A 19,130-nucleotide genomic window follows, 5' to 3' on the forward strand; every position below is an offset into this window, starting at 1 on the left:
GAAAATATTCTCAATTTATGGTAAATGTTAATGAATTAAATTTACTGAGTGTAGACTTTAATGCAGAATTGGCTATAAATAACTTAGAAAGTGTATTTTTGCCAAAACACACTCAATCATTAGACAACATCAGCAAGGCTGCGTTGTTACTTCCCTTCGCTATTCAAAAGGAATTAAAGTTATTCAATAGTTGTAGCACTTCGTCAGAAAATAATGATGATGAGAACTTAGATAAAAATATAAATAAAGCAGAAAGACAGCTTAATGTTATTAGAAATATTGAATTTAAATTAAATTTAAAAAAAAAATTTTCAGATAAAAAAAAGATCTTCAATTCAGTTTCAAACAAAATAACAGATAAATTTTCCATTCAACCCAATAAATATTTCTTCCAAACTGAAGAAAAAGAGAAAAGTGATGTTTACGACTATTTTACAAGAAAAGAGGTAAGTATATCATGTTATTTTCACTAATATTTATTCTTCCCTAGTTCTCTGGTGAAATCGAATGTAAAGATAAAAAGCATATAATTATTGGTAATATATCAAACAAAAATAACATATATAAATGGAAAATACATTCATTAAAATACATCAAGATCTAATTAAACCTTTCTAGTAATACCTTAGTTTTGTTATTGAATACGTTCAGTTTCTTAATACTTTGGAAGTTTTCCCAAATATACTTTGGCAAGTCCATTGAAATATTGTTAAAGTTGATTAACTCAACAGAACTTGGAACCTTAACCAATTTTAGCAATAAAATTACGTCATCATCATTTGCATAATCATTCCCTGATAAACTTATCTCTATAACACTTGAAAAGAGTTGTATAAATTTTGAATTATTTTTTTTAAAATAGTCATTTGAAAATCCCTGAAAATTTTTTATTCTCAATTTTGAAAGTTGGAATTTACATGATGAAAGTGAATCAAGGTTTTCATCTGAAATACCAAGTTTAGGATTTATAACAATGCTTAGTTCATTTAATTTTAATAATGAATCTCCATTTGAAATACAATCAACTATTGACGAGTGGTGATATCTTGACTCAACATTAGAAATGTCCAATGAAAGAGAGCTAAGATTCGTACATTTTCTACAAATTTTGTTGAAAGACTCAATACATAAGTCATCGTTCTCAAAAATACTTATGCTTAAATTCTTTAGATTTCTGCAAAGTACTCCGATATGTTCCAAAACATCGCTTGTTGTAACATTCCTTAGTCCTTCTAATTCAAGATCAACTAGAGTTTCGCAATTATATTTTATTAATAAACACATAGATAATGGAGTAAGGCCACCCCCAACTAGTTTAGTCTTCACGTTTGCATGTTGTATCAATTTAACAATGCATTCTTCCAGAATTTTGTCTTGGAAAGTGTTTTTTTGAGATTCAGAAATGTTATTTTGTTCATACTTTGTGGAATTTAATGTTTGAGTATGATCTATCTCGTTATTTGAAGACTCACACTGATTATCTAGATATAACCTGGGTATTTTTTTTCTGTAATCATTAATCATATCGGTAAAATAATCATCCGATTCAAAAAAATTCCCTAAATTCGTATTTTGACTTAATTTGAGAGTTTTTAATTTTTTTACATTATTTCTTGAATATCTCAATGCTAGATATTTTAGAGTTTTGGATGTTAACATTGGGCACCATGAAATATCCAAATGTTCAAGTTCTTTTAAACTTTCTCCTAAATAAAAAAAAGATTTATCAGAAATATTTGCGCAGCTTCTCAAATATAAAGTATTTAATTTCATAAGCTTTGATGATATTTTATCAAATACTTCATCGTTCACATTGACATTGTAATTTAAATTAAGATATTTAAGATTCTCCATGGATGAAATGATCTTCTTCAGTGTAGAACTTGATAATTTAGACCTTGACAAAGATATTTTTTCAATGTTTGTGCTTGCACTATAATTAAATTTGTAGTTGTAATCGTTGATCCCATCGCACGATGAAATATCTAGCTCTTTCAAATTGATACAACATTGAATTACATCTTCAAAAGTTGAAATAGTTATATTTCTACAGAAAGAAATATTCAATGATTCTAAATCTCTTGTTCGTTTTATTATGCTTTGCAAATCAATTATTTGGGAGCAACCTTGAATATTTAATACTTTTAAATTAGTCATACATGATCCAGTTGGCGAGAAGAATTCTGTGTTAAAAGCAGAATCAGTTACCAACTTGCATCCACAAATATTTAGCTCTCTTAATTTTTTGCAATTGGAAATTATGCACTTTATTACTCTATTATTTACTTGGTAACAATTACTTAAATCAACAATCTCTAAGTTTGGGCTATTAAAAAAGAAATAGTTGAATGAGCTGGCTTTTACCCCATTGCAGAATGGAACTTTAAGTGTTTTTCTGTTTGGACCACTTATTCCATATAAAAATGATTCTGTAATTTTTATTCCAACATTTTTTAATAATAAATAAAGTTTACAAATATAATCATCTGAGCATTCTCGAATATCTGATGTTACCAGCTTTCCTTTTTTAAAAGGCAGGTTTTGAATATCAATACCTGGAGGAATGTTACCACTTATTATTCCATAATGTTCAATTTGTTGTGTCATTAAATAAACGAATAATAATGTTTTGCGGTATCTAGGGGTATTGCATATTCTTTCTTCACAGAAAAATGAGTAAATTTTTAATCATTCAAAAATGAAAAAAAGTTATATTCTAAATGAATTACAAAGATAATGAAAATAACTAAATTGGTCAAGATTTTAAAATTATGTTTGGTTCTAACATCAGGTGCTACAAAATGTGTGAGGTACTATAAATAATTGCATTTTGTCTTTATAAAAATTTTCTTGAATTTCTTTAATGCAAGTAAATATTAAATTGATTACTCAAAATTAATAAACTTTTATAAATGAGTAAAAAATGATTTATTTTTTATATTTAATTATGCAGTTTGCAAATGTAGACGCGGATAAATTGACATTGCCATTAACTCTTGGAGTAGTAGTTTACAAGCATAAGGAAGACAAATTTGACTAATCCGAGACTTATTGTTGCATGCATTACACTCGAAATGCTGTTTACCTAGATCTGCAATACAAATAAGCCCACACATTTCGCAAACATGTACTCTATAAGCATCGCATTGGTCAAATAGTCGTTCTTTCAACATTTTCGCTGCGCCATGAGATATCATACAGTCACGCTCCATTTCTCCAAATCTAAGCCCTCCTTCCCTTGCTCTTCCTTCTCTTGGTTGTCTGGTTAGCATTGTGACTGCTCCTCTAGCTCTAGCATGAATTTTATCGTCAACCATATGTTTTAGTCTCTGATAGTAAGTTGGCCCAATAAAGATTCTCGACTCCAATCTCTTTCCCGTATGGCCATTGTACATTACTTCATTTCCATTTTTCTGAAACCCGGAACTATGTAAACGGCTAGATATCTCTTCAACTGTAATTTTCGTAAAAGGAGTTGCATCACCCTCCAATCCTTGAATTGCGCACGCTTTGCCAAGCAGACATTCAATTAAATGGCCAATTGTCATACGCGAAGGAATAGCATGAGGATTCATAATAATGTCTGGAATAATCCCATCTTGTGTAAATGGCATATCCTCAGTTCTGTATGTTATGCCGATTGTACCCTTTTGGCCATGTCTAGATGCAAACTTATCTCCAACATGAGGTATTCTTATCGTCCTGACTTTAACTTTAGCAAATTTAACACCTTTGCTATTTGTGCTTAGTAATACTTCGTCGACGACACCATGCTCGGATGTTCTAATTCCAACTGAGCAGTCTCTTTTTGTAAGTTTCTGAATACGAGTGTCACGATCTTCTGGGTTTATCGGTCCAACCTTCCCAATTATAATATCATCACCCAATACTCGATTTCCTGGTTCAATTAAGCCATCAAGGTCTAAATTTCCGTAATTCCCAAACCTTAGTCCACTCACTTCTTCAGGGTTTGGAAGCTCAAATGCTTCAATTAAATTGCTTCCAACCTGTTTCTCTTCCGAGACATATGTTCTAAAAAATACAGATCTGAAAAGTCCTCTATCTATAGAAGATTGATTCATTATTAAACTATCCTCTTGATTATAGCCTGAATAACACATAATTCCAACAATGCAATTAATTCCAGCAGGTAATTCACGGAATCTCATGTATGTCATAGCGCGTGTTGTAACTAGAGGTTTTTGTGGGTAATAAAGAACATATCCCAAAGTATCCATTCTTACATTATAATTACTTGTATACACTCCCATAGCTTGCTTACCCATAGCACTTTGGTAAACATTTCTTGGACTTTGATTATGATCAGGAAATGGAATGATGCTTGCGCAAACACCTAAAATGAGAGATGGATGGATTTCGCAATGGGTGTAGGTACTGCAATAACCTCTGTCAATTCTTAAATCGTTTATAAACATTGCAATCATAGATGTTTCCTCTTCTTCACAGTCGATGTATTCAATAATTCCTGTATTTACAAGGTCATCCCATGTATAATCATGTTTCTCATCCTCCATTTTTTCATCAAAACTTGGATTTTCATTTAGTAACGAGTTAATGTGTGACTTTTTTATTTTTAAGTCCCCATCTTCGCCAACAATATAAAGAGGGCGCATAGAACGCCCTGAATCTGTAAATAGCTTAACTTCTCTGTTCACGACGTCTAATACTATGGAAGTCTCATACGGTATTTCGCCACTTCTTCTAATCATTCTTAAATTTGATATTGAATCCTCTGAGTCGTCAAAACAGCCTACCCAGTTTCCATTCAGGAATACTTTAATTTTTCGTTTTATTCCTTCAGGAGGAATTTCATCAATAGAATCCATGCCCCATTCATCCAGAAATGTTCTGATTGCATACGGTCTATATCCAACTGAAATTTCACACATTAGTGCCAAATTCTTTACAAGACCTACAGAGTGTCCTTCTGGAGTTTCTGCAGGGCAAATCATACCCCAATGAGTATTATGAAGCTGCCTAGGTTTTGCAAATTTACCCTCACGTCCTAATGGAGTATTCAAACGTCTTAAATAAGAAAGTGCAGACGTAAAAGTAAGTCGACTTAATACTTGGGAGACCCCTGTTCTGATTATTTTACCGTCTTTGTCCTTTCCCCAATTTCCAGTGGCAAATTGATACTGAATAGTTTGTGTAATATATGATGCAGAGCGGATTACGCCTGCAACATCAAACTCTTTTCCATTGTCAATATTTCTTTGAAGGAGCCTACGAACATCTTTCATCATTTTCCTAAAGCATTGTCCAAAGGAGGCAGCAACCAAGGGTCCTGCCAAATCCAAACGCTTTTTCCCAAAATGATCACGATCATCCTCTGGAACACGCCCTAATGCTCCTAAACACAACTTATGGACCATGTACCCAATGAAATATGCCTTACGTGATTCGCTACCGCTTGTAACGCCAACATGAGGAAGAAGCTCTTTTTCAAAAAGTTCTTTCGCATACTGGATGCGCTTTTCTCTGGCAGCACCAACAGTGGGTCCTCTTTTACCGATAAAATCTAAGCAAACGTCTTGGCTAAAAAATTCAAATGTCTCTTCCAATGAAGGTCTCAATAATGCAAGCATTTGAGTATCATTAAAGTCATAAACGCACCTAGAAAGGATATCCTTATCTGACAAAACTCCAAGGGCTCTAAATAATATAGCAATAGGGATATCTGTTCTGATATATGGTAATGTTGCCACAATTTGGCCTTGGTTGCCATCAGACCCTCTAAGTTTCACAGAAAATCCAGAAGTAGCTTGCATACCCTCCCTATTGCTTCTTATTTCAGCAATCCATGTGTATTTTGAAGGTTGATTTTTCTGAAATAAGTATACAAAGTTATTTGCCATTCTTTCTTGCCCAACCAATACTTTCTCCATGCCATTGATAATAAAGTATCCGCCTTGATCATACACACATTCTCCTGCGCTTTGAAGTTCTCTCTCACTAATATTATGAGTCCAACAGTATTCTGAGCGAAGCATTATTGGGATCTTTGCAAGCGGTAACCTAGAGTAGACCGTCTCATAAACTAAAGTTTCAGAACCATCGTCTTCTAATTTGTAAACTTTTTGTTCTGCATCAACAAATACGGGGCTAGAATATGTTAAGTTTCTAAGACGTGCTTCATTAGGCCACAACCCTCTAGCTACTCCTTCTCTCTCCTCAACTGATGGTCTACTTAAAGAAAGTTGTCCAAATTTAAGGACATATCGTACCTTTGTATCAATTTGTTCATCTGGCCTATATTGTGATTGAGGAGTAATAATGATAGGTGGATGTTCGTCAACAATTTCTTGTAACTTGTACATGATAAAGTCATTAAAGCTTTCTAACTGTTGGTTTACTAATCCTCTATCACGGAAATATGTACCAATCAGTGCCCAAGAATCCTCCTGTTGAATTTCATCATTTTTTTGTTCTGAAACCATTTTGAGTATGTTTTGCATACTAATATTATGCAAAACTTTGTGTTCAGTAACTCCACAGCAGTAAAATACGTTATTAAATTGTGAAATTCAGTTATAATTTTAATTTCCAATTACTTCGTTCGTCATTTAATGCGCAATGACTTTAATAAATAGCGCCAACTACTTGTAATTCAATTATCCTGAATACCGATATTTTATGCAAGTTTATTCCTGAAAAGTATATTTTTTTTAGTATTAAAATCTTCTTTTTTTTATGGAACACTAAAATTTCCTTTGATCTATTTGTGCTTTTTAAAATAATTGTTAGCTTAAACTCTAAATTAATATAAAAATCACATGATCACTAATTTTTTGTATGCGATCAATTAATCAAATGCTATCGATTGCTTTTCAAGTTCTAATGCTCAACATGATCTTTGATAATCTCATGAATTATATTATATAAGAGTCAACACCAAAATATGTATAAATATATAAAGAACAATGAATTAAAAAAAAGTTTGAATTTATTCAAAAGATCAATAACAATTACCAAAAATCAACTAGTAAAAGAGTTTTTAGTTGATTTGGATGATAGTTGTATTCGAAGCGAAATTTTTTACCCAATAAGAAATCTATACCATCCACCCATTGATTTTATAAATAAAAATAACCCATCAGATGCATTATTTCTAAAAAAAAAGAAAATTAATAATTGGAACGAGTTAAATAACCAAGAATGGAGTAAAATATTGCAAAATTCAACTAAATGCTTTAGAGATAATATTGCTAATTACATTGTTAATGATGATCAAAATGAGTTTATGTTGAATGAGAACAACGCACAAAGAGATCTCCTCCAATCTCAACTTTTAGAATTTATTCCAAATGAAATGAAAGATATTGTTAAATATGTTTTTCAGTCGGAAGGAAAACTAACTAGACAAAATTATTTATCTGCTTTAGTTGGATTACTTAAATTTGCAATTGGCGTTAATCATTCACAACCAATTGGCTTGGATCACCGTATGCTTATTCATTCAATTCAATTAATTCATTCTGCCTCGCTTCTTCATGACGACATACTTGATAATTCAGAAATAAGGAGAGGAAAAAAAGCTCCATACAAAATATTTGGTAATAAAAAAACGATACTGCTAGGCGATTATTTATTTTCCAAATCATGTCTTAACATCTCCATAATAGAAAACATTAATGCAATGAAATGTATATCTATTATAGCAGAGAATTTAGTAAAGGGTGAATTCTCCCAGTTGAATGGATTAGGAAGCTTAATTGAAGGTTTGAATAACTCGAAAGACAAGAAAGGTTTGGTCGGAAATTATTTTGAAAAATATTTATTAAAATCCTACTATAAAACTGCATCTCTCTTTTCATTTGGAGGAATAGCATGCTCAGAATTATTAAAAAAGGCCTATGGAAACAAATTGCGAATGGAAATGATTATTTATTCATATTACATGGGGTTAAATTTTGGGCTTGCATTTCAACTTATGGATGATATCCTAGACTTTACGAATTCTATATCACAAGTGAATTCTGGAAAGCCATTTTTTAATGACATCAAGCAAGGTATATTAACCATTCCAATTTATTTTTTACTTCTTAGGGACCAAGAAAGAGCAACAAAAATATTAGTCAATACAAATTTCTATAATAGCGATAAGGCTGAAATTTTAAAAGATCTTGTTAATATATTGTTTGATACAAACTCAATTCAAGCTAGTATTGTGTGCGTTGCACAATACCTGGAAAGGTATATCCACTTTATTAATTTAATTTCGAAGTCTGAAAGAAATGTTTTTTCTTCATTTTTAGTTAAAATGGCGGATAAGCTATTAAAAATTATCGACGACATTTAATACCTAATTATAATAAAAACCTACACTAACACTTTTTAACGAAAACCCTGCATTCCCCTCTACATGAAGAACAATAAATCCATCTTGTAGTGCTTGTTTACAATTTCTAATATCGTCATCAATGAATAGAATTTGATTTGGCAAAAGTTTATCTGCAGATGCAACTTGCAATAAGTGATATTTCTTAAAGAGCGGCATTGGGGCATCCAATCCTATTGAGGAATAAAGATCTTGGCTTTGCCATATCTTTGGATAAAAGCAATAGTAATTCTTTACTTTAAACTTGGCACCACTTTCTTTTAAACAATGCTCAATCATTCTTCTTCCAGAAATAAATCTTTCTCTTTGATTTGAAGGAATCAGCAATGGGTCAGAAAACGTTACTACACTTATTGATATATTTACATTTTCTGCCTGCATTCCAAAAACATTGAATTCCTTAGATAGGCTTTTAGAAAATATAATCCCATCATTATCCAATGGATCAATATATCCGCCTGAATGTTTTGTCATCATTGTCAGATCAAAATCTGAAGCAATCGTTCGAATTCCTAAATCGTTGTAGATATAATGATTAAACCGATTAAAAATATCTTTTATGGAGTGATTTTGCTTCGAATCATAGTTATTTGAGTCCTTGAATGACAAAAACCAATCATGAAATTTTTTTTGGTGTGAAGTAAGCATTGAGAATTTTTTTTTAATTATTGAGGGGTTTAAAAATTTAAAGCAATTATATATAATATTAAAATTTTTTAACTATTTAAAAAATCACAAAAATTAGTCTATAATACTGTAAACCCATGTATTTGGTATGAGTAGTTTTATTTCATACGAAGAAAGTGGAATTGATGCATCAATTTTGCTCAATTCTAATAACTTTTCAAGCGTTAAATATGGGTTTAATACTTCCAAATTGGAGATACAAAACTCTTTGATTTCATGTAAAAAAGAGCTGCTTTCGATGAAAAACGAAGTATTGATCAACCTTTCCAATAGATTAAAATGCTTTTCAACTAAAGTTGAGAATTTGCCATCGATAATTAAAGAAAAAAAGGCAACCAAGCTTAAATTGAAAAATGCAATTCATATAGTTAATAATATCATCTCTCTGAGAAAATGCGATCAAGACTTTATATCATCCATGAGCCGCAAAGATTATGAACTTTGTGCAACATGTATTTCTGAATATTTAAAAATTAAATCTTCATGTATTAATTTTGAGAAAAAAATTTGCGAGAACTTAGATCACGGAAGGCAGGAACTCTATTTGCAGCTTCAAGAATCAATTGAAGAGAAGCTATGTGCTGGGGAGCTCGATAAGGCCATTTACTATGTGAAGTTATTTGTGCCTATGGGAATGCCTGAGGAGGGACTTGAAAGATACGTTAAATATATCAGAGGCAATATTACAGATATTTGCGTATCAATGTATAACGAAGCCTTAGCAAATTCTAAAAAAACATCTGAAAAAGTCAACTATGCGGATATTTTTACAGGATTATTCGTATCAATAATTGATTGTATTAAAGAACACCAGAACAAAATTTTGGATCTTTTTGTTACTATAGGCGATGATGAAAACCTAGATGAAAAAGTTTGCAGCCAAGCATTAGACAAAAATTATGTGATTTGGTATTTTTATACAGAACTGTTAAGAGAAGTAAATACTCAGGGATCTATAATAATAGACAAGTTTGAAAAGGAATATGAGATTTATTTGGATGATAAGTGGTCTAATATAGAGAATGTTGACATTATTGAAATGCATATTTCACATCGTGAACTGGATGGGTTTTTAGAAGAAATGTCACAAATTTGTCATTTGTTTTATAAATTTAAAGTTTATATGAATGATCTAGTCAACTCATTTACAAGTATTAATTCTCAAACAAAAAATATTAAGAGACCCGAGATTAAAGTTGAAAATGAACAAATTCCAAAAGAAAATAATCTTTTTATCAGGATTGATGAAATGAGCATTCAATATGTATCATGTGAATATGGATATGTTATGTATTCTATTAATCATGCTCTTAATACAACTGACGAAGTTTCTTGGGAAGATCAAGATTCGTTGATTTCAACATTGGTTGAAGACGTATTTTTCTTACTACATAAAACAATTAACAGATGTATCTCAATCGGAAATATTAAATCTCTCAAGCTGATAATCGTTCATCTAAATCATATTTTGTTAAATGTGATTAAGCAAAAAATAGTTCAAAACCTTCAAAATTCGAGAGCAAATTATGAAGTTTCTCTAGGGAATAGCAATGAAAGTATTTCAAACTTTACGTTAATTCATTTATTAGAAATAATAAAACAGAAAAATGAAAATTGCCGAAATTTATCAAATTCTATGTATTCATGGACTCATTCTCTAAATAATTTGCAAGCTTGCATAGAGAACTTAGAAATACTTTCTGGAGCCATTACAAGAGATTTTGAATCTAGCTATAGCGACCTAATATATTTCGATATCTGCATAAATGGGATTATCCTATTGGATGATGAATTCAATGAGAGTAACGAATTATTAGAAGATAAAAACGCTACAATCGAGTACATCAATAAAACTATAGAGCAAATAATTTCTGAATTTAAGGTAATTCACGATCACTATTCAAAGATATCACTACAAATCCTAAGCAAAATTGGTATTTCTCCAATATTAATCCAGCTACACGAGGAGATATCATTTGACTTTACTGAAGATGAGAGCAAAGATTATTCATTAAACCAATCTTTTATACCATCATTGACATCTTCTCTTAAAGTAATAAATGAACATTTGAAAAATTACTACAACAATCAAAGTTCGGAATTCATTCTTTCTCTTATGATCGAAAGAATTGTGCAAAAGATTGAGCACATAGTAATTAACTATCCTGAAAAGAAAAGGTTCACAATTTATGGCGCCCTTGTATTTGAAAATGATGTCCGTAATTTACTATCATATACAAACTCCCTTCTATCTATAAGTATTCGACATAAGTTCTTAAGGCTACTGGAAATTTGTGATATTTTAAATATAACATCTCTTGATGAACTTTCTGATTTATTACTAACTGATTTCCCCAGTCGAAATTGGCATCTGGCAAAATCAGATATTTTGAAAACCTTGTTTCTAAAACAAGACATTGATCATGATAAACTTAAGGAAATAATTAAGAAATCTAGTCATTTCTTTAATTAATGAAACTTAACAAATTTCACAAAAATCTAATGCTAAACTTTTAATAATTTTCGTTAATTTTGTTCAAATAGTAGAATTATTAGATTTTTTCCCCATGCAAATTATGTGCGCTTTTAACACTAAAACGAGTTGGAATCTATCATGTAAATTTATGACTAATGCCAATTATGGGGAGAGGAGATTAATTTTCTAGAATTTTCAAGCTGGTTTTTTCTTAAGTACTATTGCAATAAACTGTTAGCCATGGTAAATGATAAAGTACTTAAGAATGATCTTCTTAACGAAAGAAATACCAACTTCCCAAAGTTTAAGGTAGGAGAAAGAGTAGGGAGATATGTGAAAATTAAAGAAGTAAGTAGATAGCACTATTACAAAGCTAGCGATCTTTTATAAATATATTTTATAGGTTGGAAGTGGATCTTATGGAAAGGCAATATTAGTTAAAGATATTTATAAGGGGAGAGACTACGTTATGAAAATAATAAATATTTCAAAGTTATCATCAAATGAGCGTAAAGATGCTATTAATGAAGTTAAACTTCTGAGTAGCATCCGGCATCCATATATTGTATGCTTTAGAGAATCGTTTGTTGAAGATGGATTTTTGAATATAGTGATGGAGTATGCAGATGGTGGTGATTTATTCCGTAAAGTTAATGCACAGAAGCAGTTAAAAAAAAATTTTCTTGAAAATCAAGTCGTCAGATGGCTTACACAAGCTTTATTGGGGCTTGCGCATCTTCATAATAAAAGGATTTTACACAGAGATATTAAAAGCCAAAATATATTTATTTCCTACAACGGATTGAAAATAGGAGATTTCGGAATTGCAAAGGTAATTTAAATTGTATATTGAAATTTGGATTAAAATTGTTCAAATTCTCTTAGGTACTTGAAAACACCGGTGCTTTTGCAAAAACAACAATTGGAACGCCTTATTATTTGTCACCTGAAATATGCTTATCGAAACCTTATTCGTGGTCATCTGACATTTGGGCTTTAGGGTATGTTGAGAAACCGATCATTTGTTTTCAGTATTAATTTGTAAAGCTGCGTTGCATATGAAATGTGTTCACTTAAAGTTCCTTTCGATGCACCTAATCTTAAAACATTAGTTGAGAAAATTACCAATGGTAAGTTAACTAAAAAATTACTATTCTTAAATTATTCATTGATAGGGATTTTTTTACCGATTTCAAATTCATATTCTGAGGGTTTAAGAAGGGTTATTATGGACATGCTTATAATTGATTCTTCACAGAGACCTACGGTCATGGAATTATTAAAATATCCAATAATTGAGGTAAGAAATAATTAAAGCATGATGAATCGCATTTATTGATGAATCTTAGTCAGAGCTAAAAACATTGAAAAAAGAAGCATACGCAATTTGCAAAAGTAATATTAACGATTCTATTTTAGTTAGTAACGCAGCTTCAGTTATTGAAATAATAAGGTATGTGAAATATTCTTATTTATTAAACATTAAACGGTTTTTAGTGCAATACAAACCCACTCCACAAATATAATAACAAGATTCAATCATTTCAAAATATTCGATGGGTCAAACTGCGAATTAAATCATTTGAATAACAAAAATTACAATTTAATAGGAAATGACAAAAAAACAGAAAAGGTTGGAAGCGAGATCCCAGTCAAACCTTCCATGGAATACACATGCGAAGTTGGAAAAATTCAAGAAATTGATAATAATAGCGAAACTGAAGGAAATCATGTTTCTAATTGCAATTATATCATAAATTGCAACAAAAAAGCAACCAACGGGTCAAAGAATTCATCAGATGTTCAAACCTCCACAACAGCTTCATACTCTTATGATGACAAGGACTCCACTGCAAATACAAAACTTAATGAAATATATAAATCAAACCCTACTAAAGATTATTCAGTTAACTTGTTTCCATTTCAAGTCGAAACAGTAATCTAGTATTGAAAGCCAGCGCCAATATTTAGAGCGCAATGCTTCTAGAAAGGCAAAGCCTTAAAAAAATCACATCAAAATTTCAATTATGGATACAATCTCAAATATTAACACAGAAAACGATAGCTCACAACAAGCAAACATTTCTCATTCTAATGTAGAGGAGTCTACTCAATCATTAAAATTCGTCATGCAGGACGTGCAGGAGCACTTCAAAAGAGCATCGCAAACAATACTAAGTCGAATCGATGAAATGGGTAGCCGAATCGATCAACTTGAATTTATGCTCAATGACTTAATATCGGAAGTTGAATCATCAAGTCCAATGAAGCAGAAGACAGCTCACAATCAAAACGACTTAAACCACTCTAAGGCAGAAGTTAATGATTTAATACCTATTGAAAGCACGGAACAGGTTAATAAGTAATTATATTGTATTACTCACTTTGCAACTACCAAGTTTCCCACACCATTGTTATTTTGCTGATTATAACAGAAAGAAGTAGATATTAAGTAATTAATCTAAAGTATGCGTGAAATTTATAAGATTGGCAATTCAAAGAAAGATTTACTTATTACTTTACGATTCAATGCTTGGTTTATTGCGCATGAATTTATTTAGTCATTCATCAGTTATTTATTAAAGATTAATGGATCCTAGCGCCATTAGACATGACTGACAAACTGTCGTAGAGTGAAATTTATTTCGGTTAATATATCTATGAAGACATATTATACGTATAGAGTTGTATTTAACTACTATATTCCAGGTTATTTGATATTACTCGTTATAAGAGATGCATTTGTATTGGTCAAGCGAAAATGCGGTAGAATTTAGAAAAAGAATAAGGGAGATATAAATGAAATTGGTTTAGAAACAGTAATCCTCTTTGGAGGTCAACTAGATTACGTAGAACTGTTCCTTTCATTTAATAATACCTATTACATTTTTTCTTGTCCTAGAGGGCGTATATGAGAATCCAGAGTTGGTCTCATAGGAGACCAAAAGCCTAACAACAATAAGGGCCTGAAAGTTGGATAAAAAGATTCCTTACGATGATAGACGAATATGCTTATAATTTCCTTTTTCCATTCAGTTCTGTTGGATCTTCAGGTACCGCTGTTTCAGGTAGGACAAATGATCGATTCGATGATATTGATTCATCATATCATTCACTGGCTAATCTACGTAAGTCTGAGATTTGCACTTACAAGTCGATTTTAAGAAATAACAGTAACTTAACCGATTGTGATTACTTTCGACCATCGGTTTCACAGCCTATTAATTCACAAAAAAGTATGCATGATATTCAAACAATAAAAGATTCAAGCATTTATCATTCTATAACAGATGAAGTTGACAGAGACATAAAACCTACTAACACTGAACCAGGGTTTATCGTTGCTCTTTCATCCTTTCTAACACAAATTGCTACATCAAATTCATCAAACTCATCATGTAACGTCGGAGTTTTGACGCCGTTCCACTCAGTTTGCATACCACCGATTCCAATTCGAGCATATTTAATTAGACTGGCTCAAAACTTTGGTTGTAGCAATGAATGTTTTGTATTGGCCATTATTTATGTCGGAAGGATTATCAAATTTAATAAAAACTTTACTATAACTTTATTGAATGTCCATAGAATAATTGTTACCGCACTTATTCTTGCAACCAAGTTTTTCGATGACATTTATTATAGCAATGCATTTTATGCAAAAATTTCAGGTGTTGGAACTCGCGAACTTAATTCACTCGAAATCCACTTTTTGAGACTTGTCAGATTTCAGCTTTTTGTTACTGAACACGAATATGAAATATATAAGCGTTGTATTTTGAATTCAGCATTTCTGCATTCAACAATACCTTCTTTACCTGTAAGTATTTTTGATAAACAGGTTTCTGATGAATTTAGAGGCAATCATCGAATAAAGGATATTAGCTTTATAGGAGAAAGAAAACGCCTATCATTACAAAATTCTTTCCCATATAACTATAATTACCCTGGTGTTTATAATTCACTACTGAATGGAGAAAAATTTGAGAGTCGCGACATACAATCTATGTTAATTGGTGATTACTCTTTAAGTTCACAAGCTCGTTCTACTGGTAATTTATACACTCAAAAATTAAATTCTTTTAATTCGAATGCAGATATACCGTCGAACTGTGATTTTTGTTCAAATCAGACATCTGAAATTATTAATTCGGAATTAACACCATCTTCACAATGTGCGCAAAATTATGGCCTCCTCTCCGAAAAGTGGGTTTCACAACAACTTACTTTTAGTAATTCTGGCTGCGTTCATAACCAAATTCAAGATGAACTTTGTGCTGATCAATTTCGTGGCCTAGTTAAAGATGAGAGACTTTCACGTAAAGTTGATAAGACTTCATTCTCATCTGGTTCTAATGTAAGAAATGACTACCTTTCTATAAATCTGAAACATTCGTCAGCTTTTAATAACGGGTATGCGCGTACACAAATAGATAATTCTGAGCGTGCATATAACGCAAATTTGAATAGCTCGAACTATTTGAGAGCCGAAATTCAATCAAGCGACTTAACACAACGCCGAATCGAAGGTTCAGAGATTCAAATACCTAACATGCATCCAGAGTACAAAGGTATAGTTAATTTGAATTATAGTTCATACTCTAATGATTCTGGATATTATAATTCAGTTAATGCATCAGACATTAACGTATTATCTACGACAGGCGTTATAACGTCATCTACAGTGACCTTAGTTAATCCAACTGTTAATCGTTATGGACAACACATATTTATGAATCCTTATAATGTCCGATGCACTACTGGAATAGATCGAAGATTGCTTGTTTAATACTTTTAATTAGCTGTTTTTCGTATTATTTATTAATTTATTGCAATTACTAATTATACTAAATATTTAAAGAATTATTCTCTTAACTAATTTGAATTCGGAAGAAAAAAATTTTTTTTCATATGTAGTAATAAGTCGACTGTATTTAATAATGTAAAAAGTTTTATTTCGGACAGAAAATCTAAGAAGTGTCTCAAAAAAATTCTACTCAAATGACAAACAATTATATCTGAAATATAATGACTTGCAAGCTAAAAATAAGTTTGAAATGATTTAGATTGAAATTATAACGACAATTAATTCATTACTGAAATTTCAATATCTAGCACTCTTCTTAATTGCGCTTGAATCCTCACAAGTGGTTTTAGTTGATTCTTTCTAAATTCCCTGCGTAGTTTGTATCTCAAATATACAGCTTCTAATAATTGTACAAGCGGCTCGAATGCAGCGAGTTTTTCTCGTTGGAGTTGTGCCATTCTTTTTGCTGCATCTTTAGACAAGAAAACCATAGTTTTACCGATTGCCCATGAATTCTTTGGTATGTTTGTACCAGATAACATCTTTTCAGCAAGGATCTTAGGATCTGTCTTTTTATCGTTAGCAGCTGACATATCACAGTACTTGAATTGATAAATGAACTCTGAGAATGTCCTTCTATATGAGAAACCTAAGTTACGGAGTTGTAAAGCTTCTAAGATGGAGAGTGAGTGTAATTGAATCAAAACTTTAGATGCTAACCAGTCCAGTGGTTTTTTTGATTCGTTTGGCTTCACACATCTAATAAAATGAGGCTCTGTTTCATTGACAATGGACATAAGTGATCCCAAAGAGTTCATGAATTGAGAACCAATTAATTGTCCCTTGGCCATTTTACCTCTTTCAACAAAGACATCCTTGAATAGATCTGCAACTAATTTATTTGAGGATTTTTGTACAACTTCTACGAGCTCAGCCCTCAAGACATCCTTATTCTTGAACAGGAATCCAGATGCGCAGTATTGAATATCTCCAATTGTATGAGAAACAATAAAGTTTACATCACCACCAATTTTTGCTGGTTTTAAACATGGATTGCTCTTAAGATTAGTGTATGCAGCAGATAGAAACTTTTCATCGCTTCCATTTGGAACTAAACATTGATCTTCCATTGCAGAAAGAATTGAATTCTTTTTATCGCATAAAGCTTCTAGAACCATCTTGTTTGACTTGAACTCTAAGTTGGCTGCTGAGATCCCTTCACTGCTGTAAAGATTCTGTTCCTTCTCAAACACAATATCAGTGAAGTTCTTTTGTAAGTATTCGTTAGTTACATTAATGAAGAATTGCTCTAAAGAGTTGTTTTTGAAAACTTCAAAACCGAAAATATCAAGCATTCCACAGAACACTTTAAATCCGGATGGAGGCTTAATGTTTTCGTTAAGATTCAAAATAATATAATCGAATAATTTGTCGTATAATCCTTTTGCAAGAGAATCCTTGAGCATTCTTGTCTCATCTGGCCTGAATCTTCCCTCAATAACATTTTTACCAGCATAAGAAATTTTGACAATAAGTTCCTTCTCTACAATTTCCTTATCCAATTTGCAGAGTTCCATAGCATTATTGAAAGATTCTCTGCTTGAATCCGCAATTCTGGATCCTTCGACTCCTCCACCAACATCTTCCGGCTCAATCTCAACGTTTCCAAGCAATAAAATTCCTGAAACTAAGGAGAGAATGTCCTCAATTTGACTATCAGAGAGACCCATTGTTTTAAAACTCTGCATGACATCCTTGAAATCCTGAACATCATCGATTGTCTCAACATCTAAACATTCTGGGTTAATAAATTTGTATTCATTCAAACTCTTAAGCTTCAACTTCTCCTTCAAGCCAGGAATAGTTTCAGCTCCCTTAATTAATTGATAGAAAATGTGATAGCTTCTTTCAAGACTTTCTTGTGTAATTACACGGGACTTTTCCAATAAGAAGTTACGTACTACACCATATTCAATACCACCCATCTTACCTAATTGAAGTTGCATAAAACGACCAAATCTGGATGAGTTATTATTACGGGTAGTTTTTGCATTTCCAAATGCTTCAAGGACTGGGTTTGCAGCCATGATTGCATTCTGGATTTTCAAGTCCATTGTTCCACTCTTTGAAGATGCAAAGAACTTCATTACGTGCTTTGTAGCTTCAGTCTTTCCTGCACCTGATTCACCGCAAACCAAAATTGATTGGCATCTTGAAACCGACATAATATTATCAAATGCCCTCTTTGCAATGGCAAATACGTGCGGTGGTAATTTTGAGACATCATTTGCATCTCTATAGTTTAAAATCACATCATTCCCTACAAGTCCAACATCTTTAAATGGGTTGATTGCAACTAGTAATGGATCCGCAGTAGTATATATTTGATTTACGAGATATCTCTGCTTTAGAAAGTCTAATACACAAGGAATGGAGGTGTATGGGACTAAACCAATATCTGGATAGGTATTTGGATCAAAAGGTTCATTGGCTATAAAACAACTATCTATCTTTGCCTCAAAAGTAGCATTAGAATCAACTTCCTTTAAGCAAAGCTTCTCTGCAGTAGAGCCTGCTTGAACAATACACTTCGCAAAGAGACTATCCGGGTCGTTTAATACCGATGGTGCGGAGTCACACCAAACTGTCGAACCCTTTGCTGTTTTTGCATCAAATACAAACTTCCCAGAAACCTTACGAGTTAAACCTTTAACGTCCTTCGCACTCATATTTATTCACGCTTTCCTAGTAATATTACAAAGAAAACTAATCAAAATGCAAATTCTGTAGTTACTCATGCA

General features: G+C 31.8%; 10 protein-coding genes across 10 annotated transcripts; 6 read left to right on the forward strand and 4 right to left on the reverse strand.

The window, feature by feature from the left end:
• Positions 1-17: 17 nt before the first annotated feature.
• cgd7_3700 (hypothetical protein) lies at positions 18-473 on the forward strand (the record flags this gene model as incomplete). Its single annotated transcript, XM_628531.1, has 1 exon — positions 18-473. One exon carries the CDS (start codon positions 18-20, stop codon positions 471-473), a length of 456 nt encoding a protein of 151 aa, XP_628533.1.
• Positions 474-600: 127 nt separating this feature from the next.
• Positions 601-2,607, reverse strand: cgd7_3710 (LRR protein; the record flags this gene model as incomplete). Its single annotated transcript, XM_628532.1, has 1 exon — positions 601-2,607. One exon carries the CDS (start codon positions 2,605-2,607, stop codon positions 601-603), a length of 2,007 nt encoding a protein of 668 aa, XP_628534.1.
• A 338-nt stretch (positions 2,608-2,945) lies between these two features.
• Positions 2,946-6,479, reverse strand: cgd7_3720 (RNA polymerase beta subunit; the record flags this gene model as incomplete). The annotated part of the gene is made up of 1 exon (XM_628533.1): positions 2,946-6,479. The coding sequence occupies one exon, from the start codon at positions 6,477-6,479 to the stop codon at positions 2,946-2,948; it is 3,534 nt and encodes a 1,177-aa protein (XP_628535.1).
• A 443-nt stretch (positions 6,480-6,922) lies between these two features.
• cgd7_3730 (long chain fatty acyl diphosphate synthase) lies at positions 6,923-8,323 on the forward strand (the record flags this gene model as incomplete). The annotated part of the gene is made up of 1 exon (XM_628534.1): positions 6,923-8,323. The coding sequence occupies one exon, from the start codon at positions 6,923-6,925 to the stop codon at positions 8,321-8,323; it is 1,401 nt and encodes a 466-aa protein (XP_628536.1).
• Positions 8,324-8,326: 3 nt separating this feature from the next.
• Positions 8,327-9,010, reverse strand: cgd7_3740 (apicomplexan P36 family of proteins, appears to be a divergent HAD family phosphatase; the record flags this gene model as incomplete). Its single annotated transcript, XM_628535.1, has 1 exon — positions 8,327-9,010. The coding sequence occupies one exon, from the start codon at positions 9,008-9,010 to the stop codon at positions 8,327-8,329; it is 684 nt and encodes a 227-aa protein (XP_628537.1).
• A 127-nt stretch (positions 9,011-9,137) lies between these two features.
• cgd7_3750 (oligomeric golgi complex protein 4) lies at positions 9,138-11,522 on the forward strand (the record flags this gene model as incomplete). Its single annotated transcript, XM_628536.1, has 1 exon — positions 9,138-11,522. The coding sequence occupies one exon, from the start codon at positions 9,138-9,140 to the stop codon at positions 11,520-11,522; it is 2,385 nt and encodes a 794-aa protein (XP_628538.1).
• Positions 11,523-11,928: 406 nt separating this feature from the next.
• Positions 11,929-12,840, forward strand: cgd7_3760 (hypothetical protein; the record flags this gene model as incomplete). The annotated part of the gene is made up of 4 exons (XM_001388359.1): positions 11,929-12,357; positions 12,411-12,526; positions 12,573-12,655; positions 12,701-12,840. Coding segments are annotated over 4 exons (768 nt in total), but the record flags the coding sequence as incomplete, so codon positions are not given.
• A 712-nt stretch (positions 12,841-13,552) lies between these two features.
• cgd7_3770 (hypothetical protein) lies at positions 13,553-13,891 on the forward strand (the record flags this gene model as incomplete). Its single annotated transcript, XM_628537.1, has 1 exon — positions 13,553-13,891. The coding sequence occupies one exon, from the start codon at positions 13,553-13,555 to the stop codon at positions 13,889-13,891; it is 339 nt and encodes a 112-aa protein (XP_628539.1).
• A 629-nt stretch (positions 13,892-14,520) lies between these two features.
• Positions 14,521-16,311, forward strand: cgd7_3780 (cyclin; the record flags this gene model as incomplete). Its single annotated transcript, XM_628538.1, has 1 exon — positions 14,521-16,311. One exon carries the CDS (start codon positions 14,521-14,523, stop codon positions 16,309-16,311), a length of 1,791 nt encoding a protein of 596 aa, XP_628540.1.
• Positions 16,312-16,607: 296 nt separating this feature from the next.
• On the reverse strand, positions 16,608-19,058 carry cgd7_3790 (unconventional myosin; the record flags this gene model as incomplete). Its single annotated transcript, XM_628539.1, has 1 exon — positions 16,608-19,058. One exon carries the CDS (start codon positions 19,056-19,058, stop codon positions 16,608-16,610), a length of 2,451 nt encoding a protein of 816 aa, XP_628541.1.
• Between the last annotated feature and the right edge of the window lie 72 nt (positions 19,059-19,130).

Source organism: Cryptosporidium parvum, chromosome 7, assembly GCF_000165345.1.
Source record: "Cryptosporidium parvum Iowa II chromosome 7, whole genome shotgun sequence".
NCBI classification, from domain to species: domain Eukaryota; phylum Apicomplexa; class Conoidasida; order Eucoccidiorida; family Cryptosporidiidae; genus Cryptosporidium; species Cryptosporidium parvum.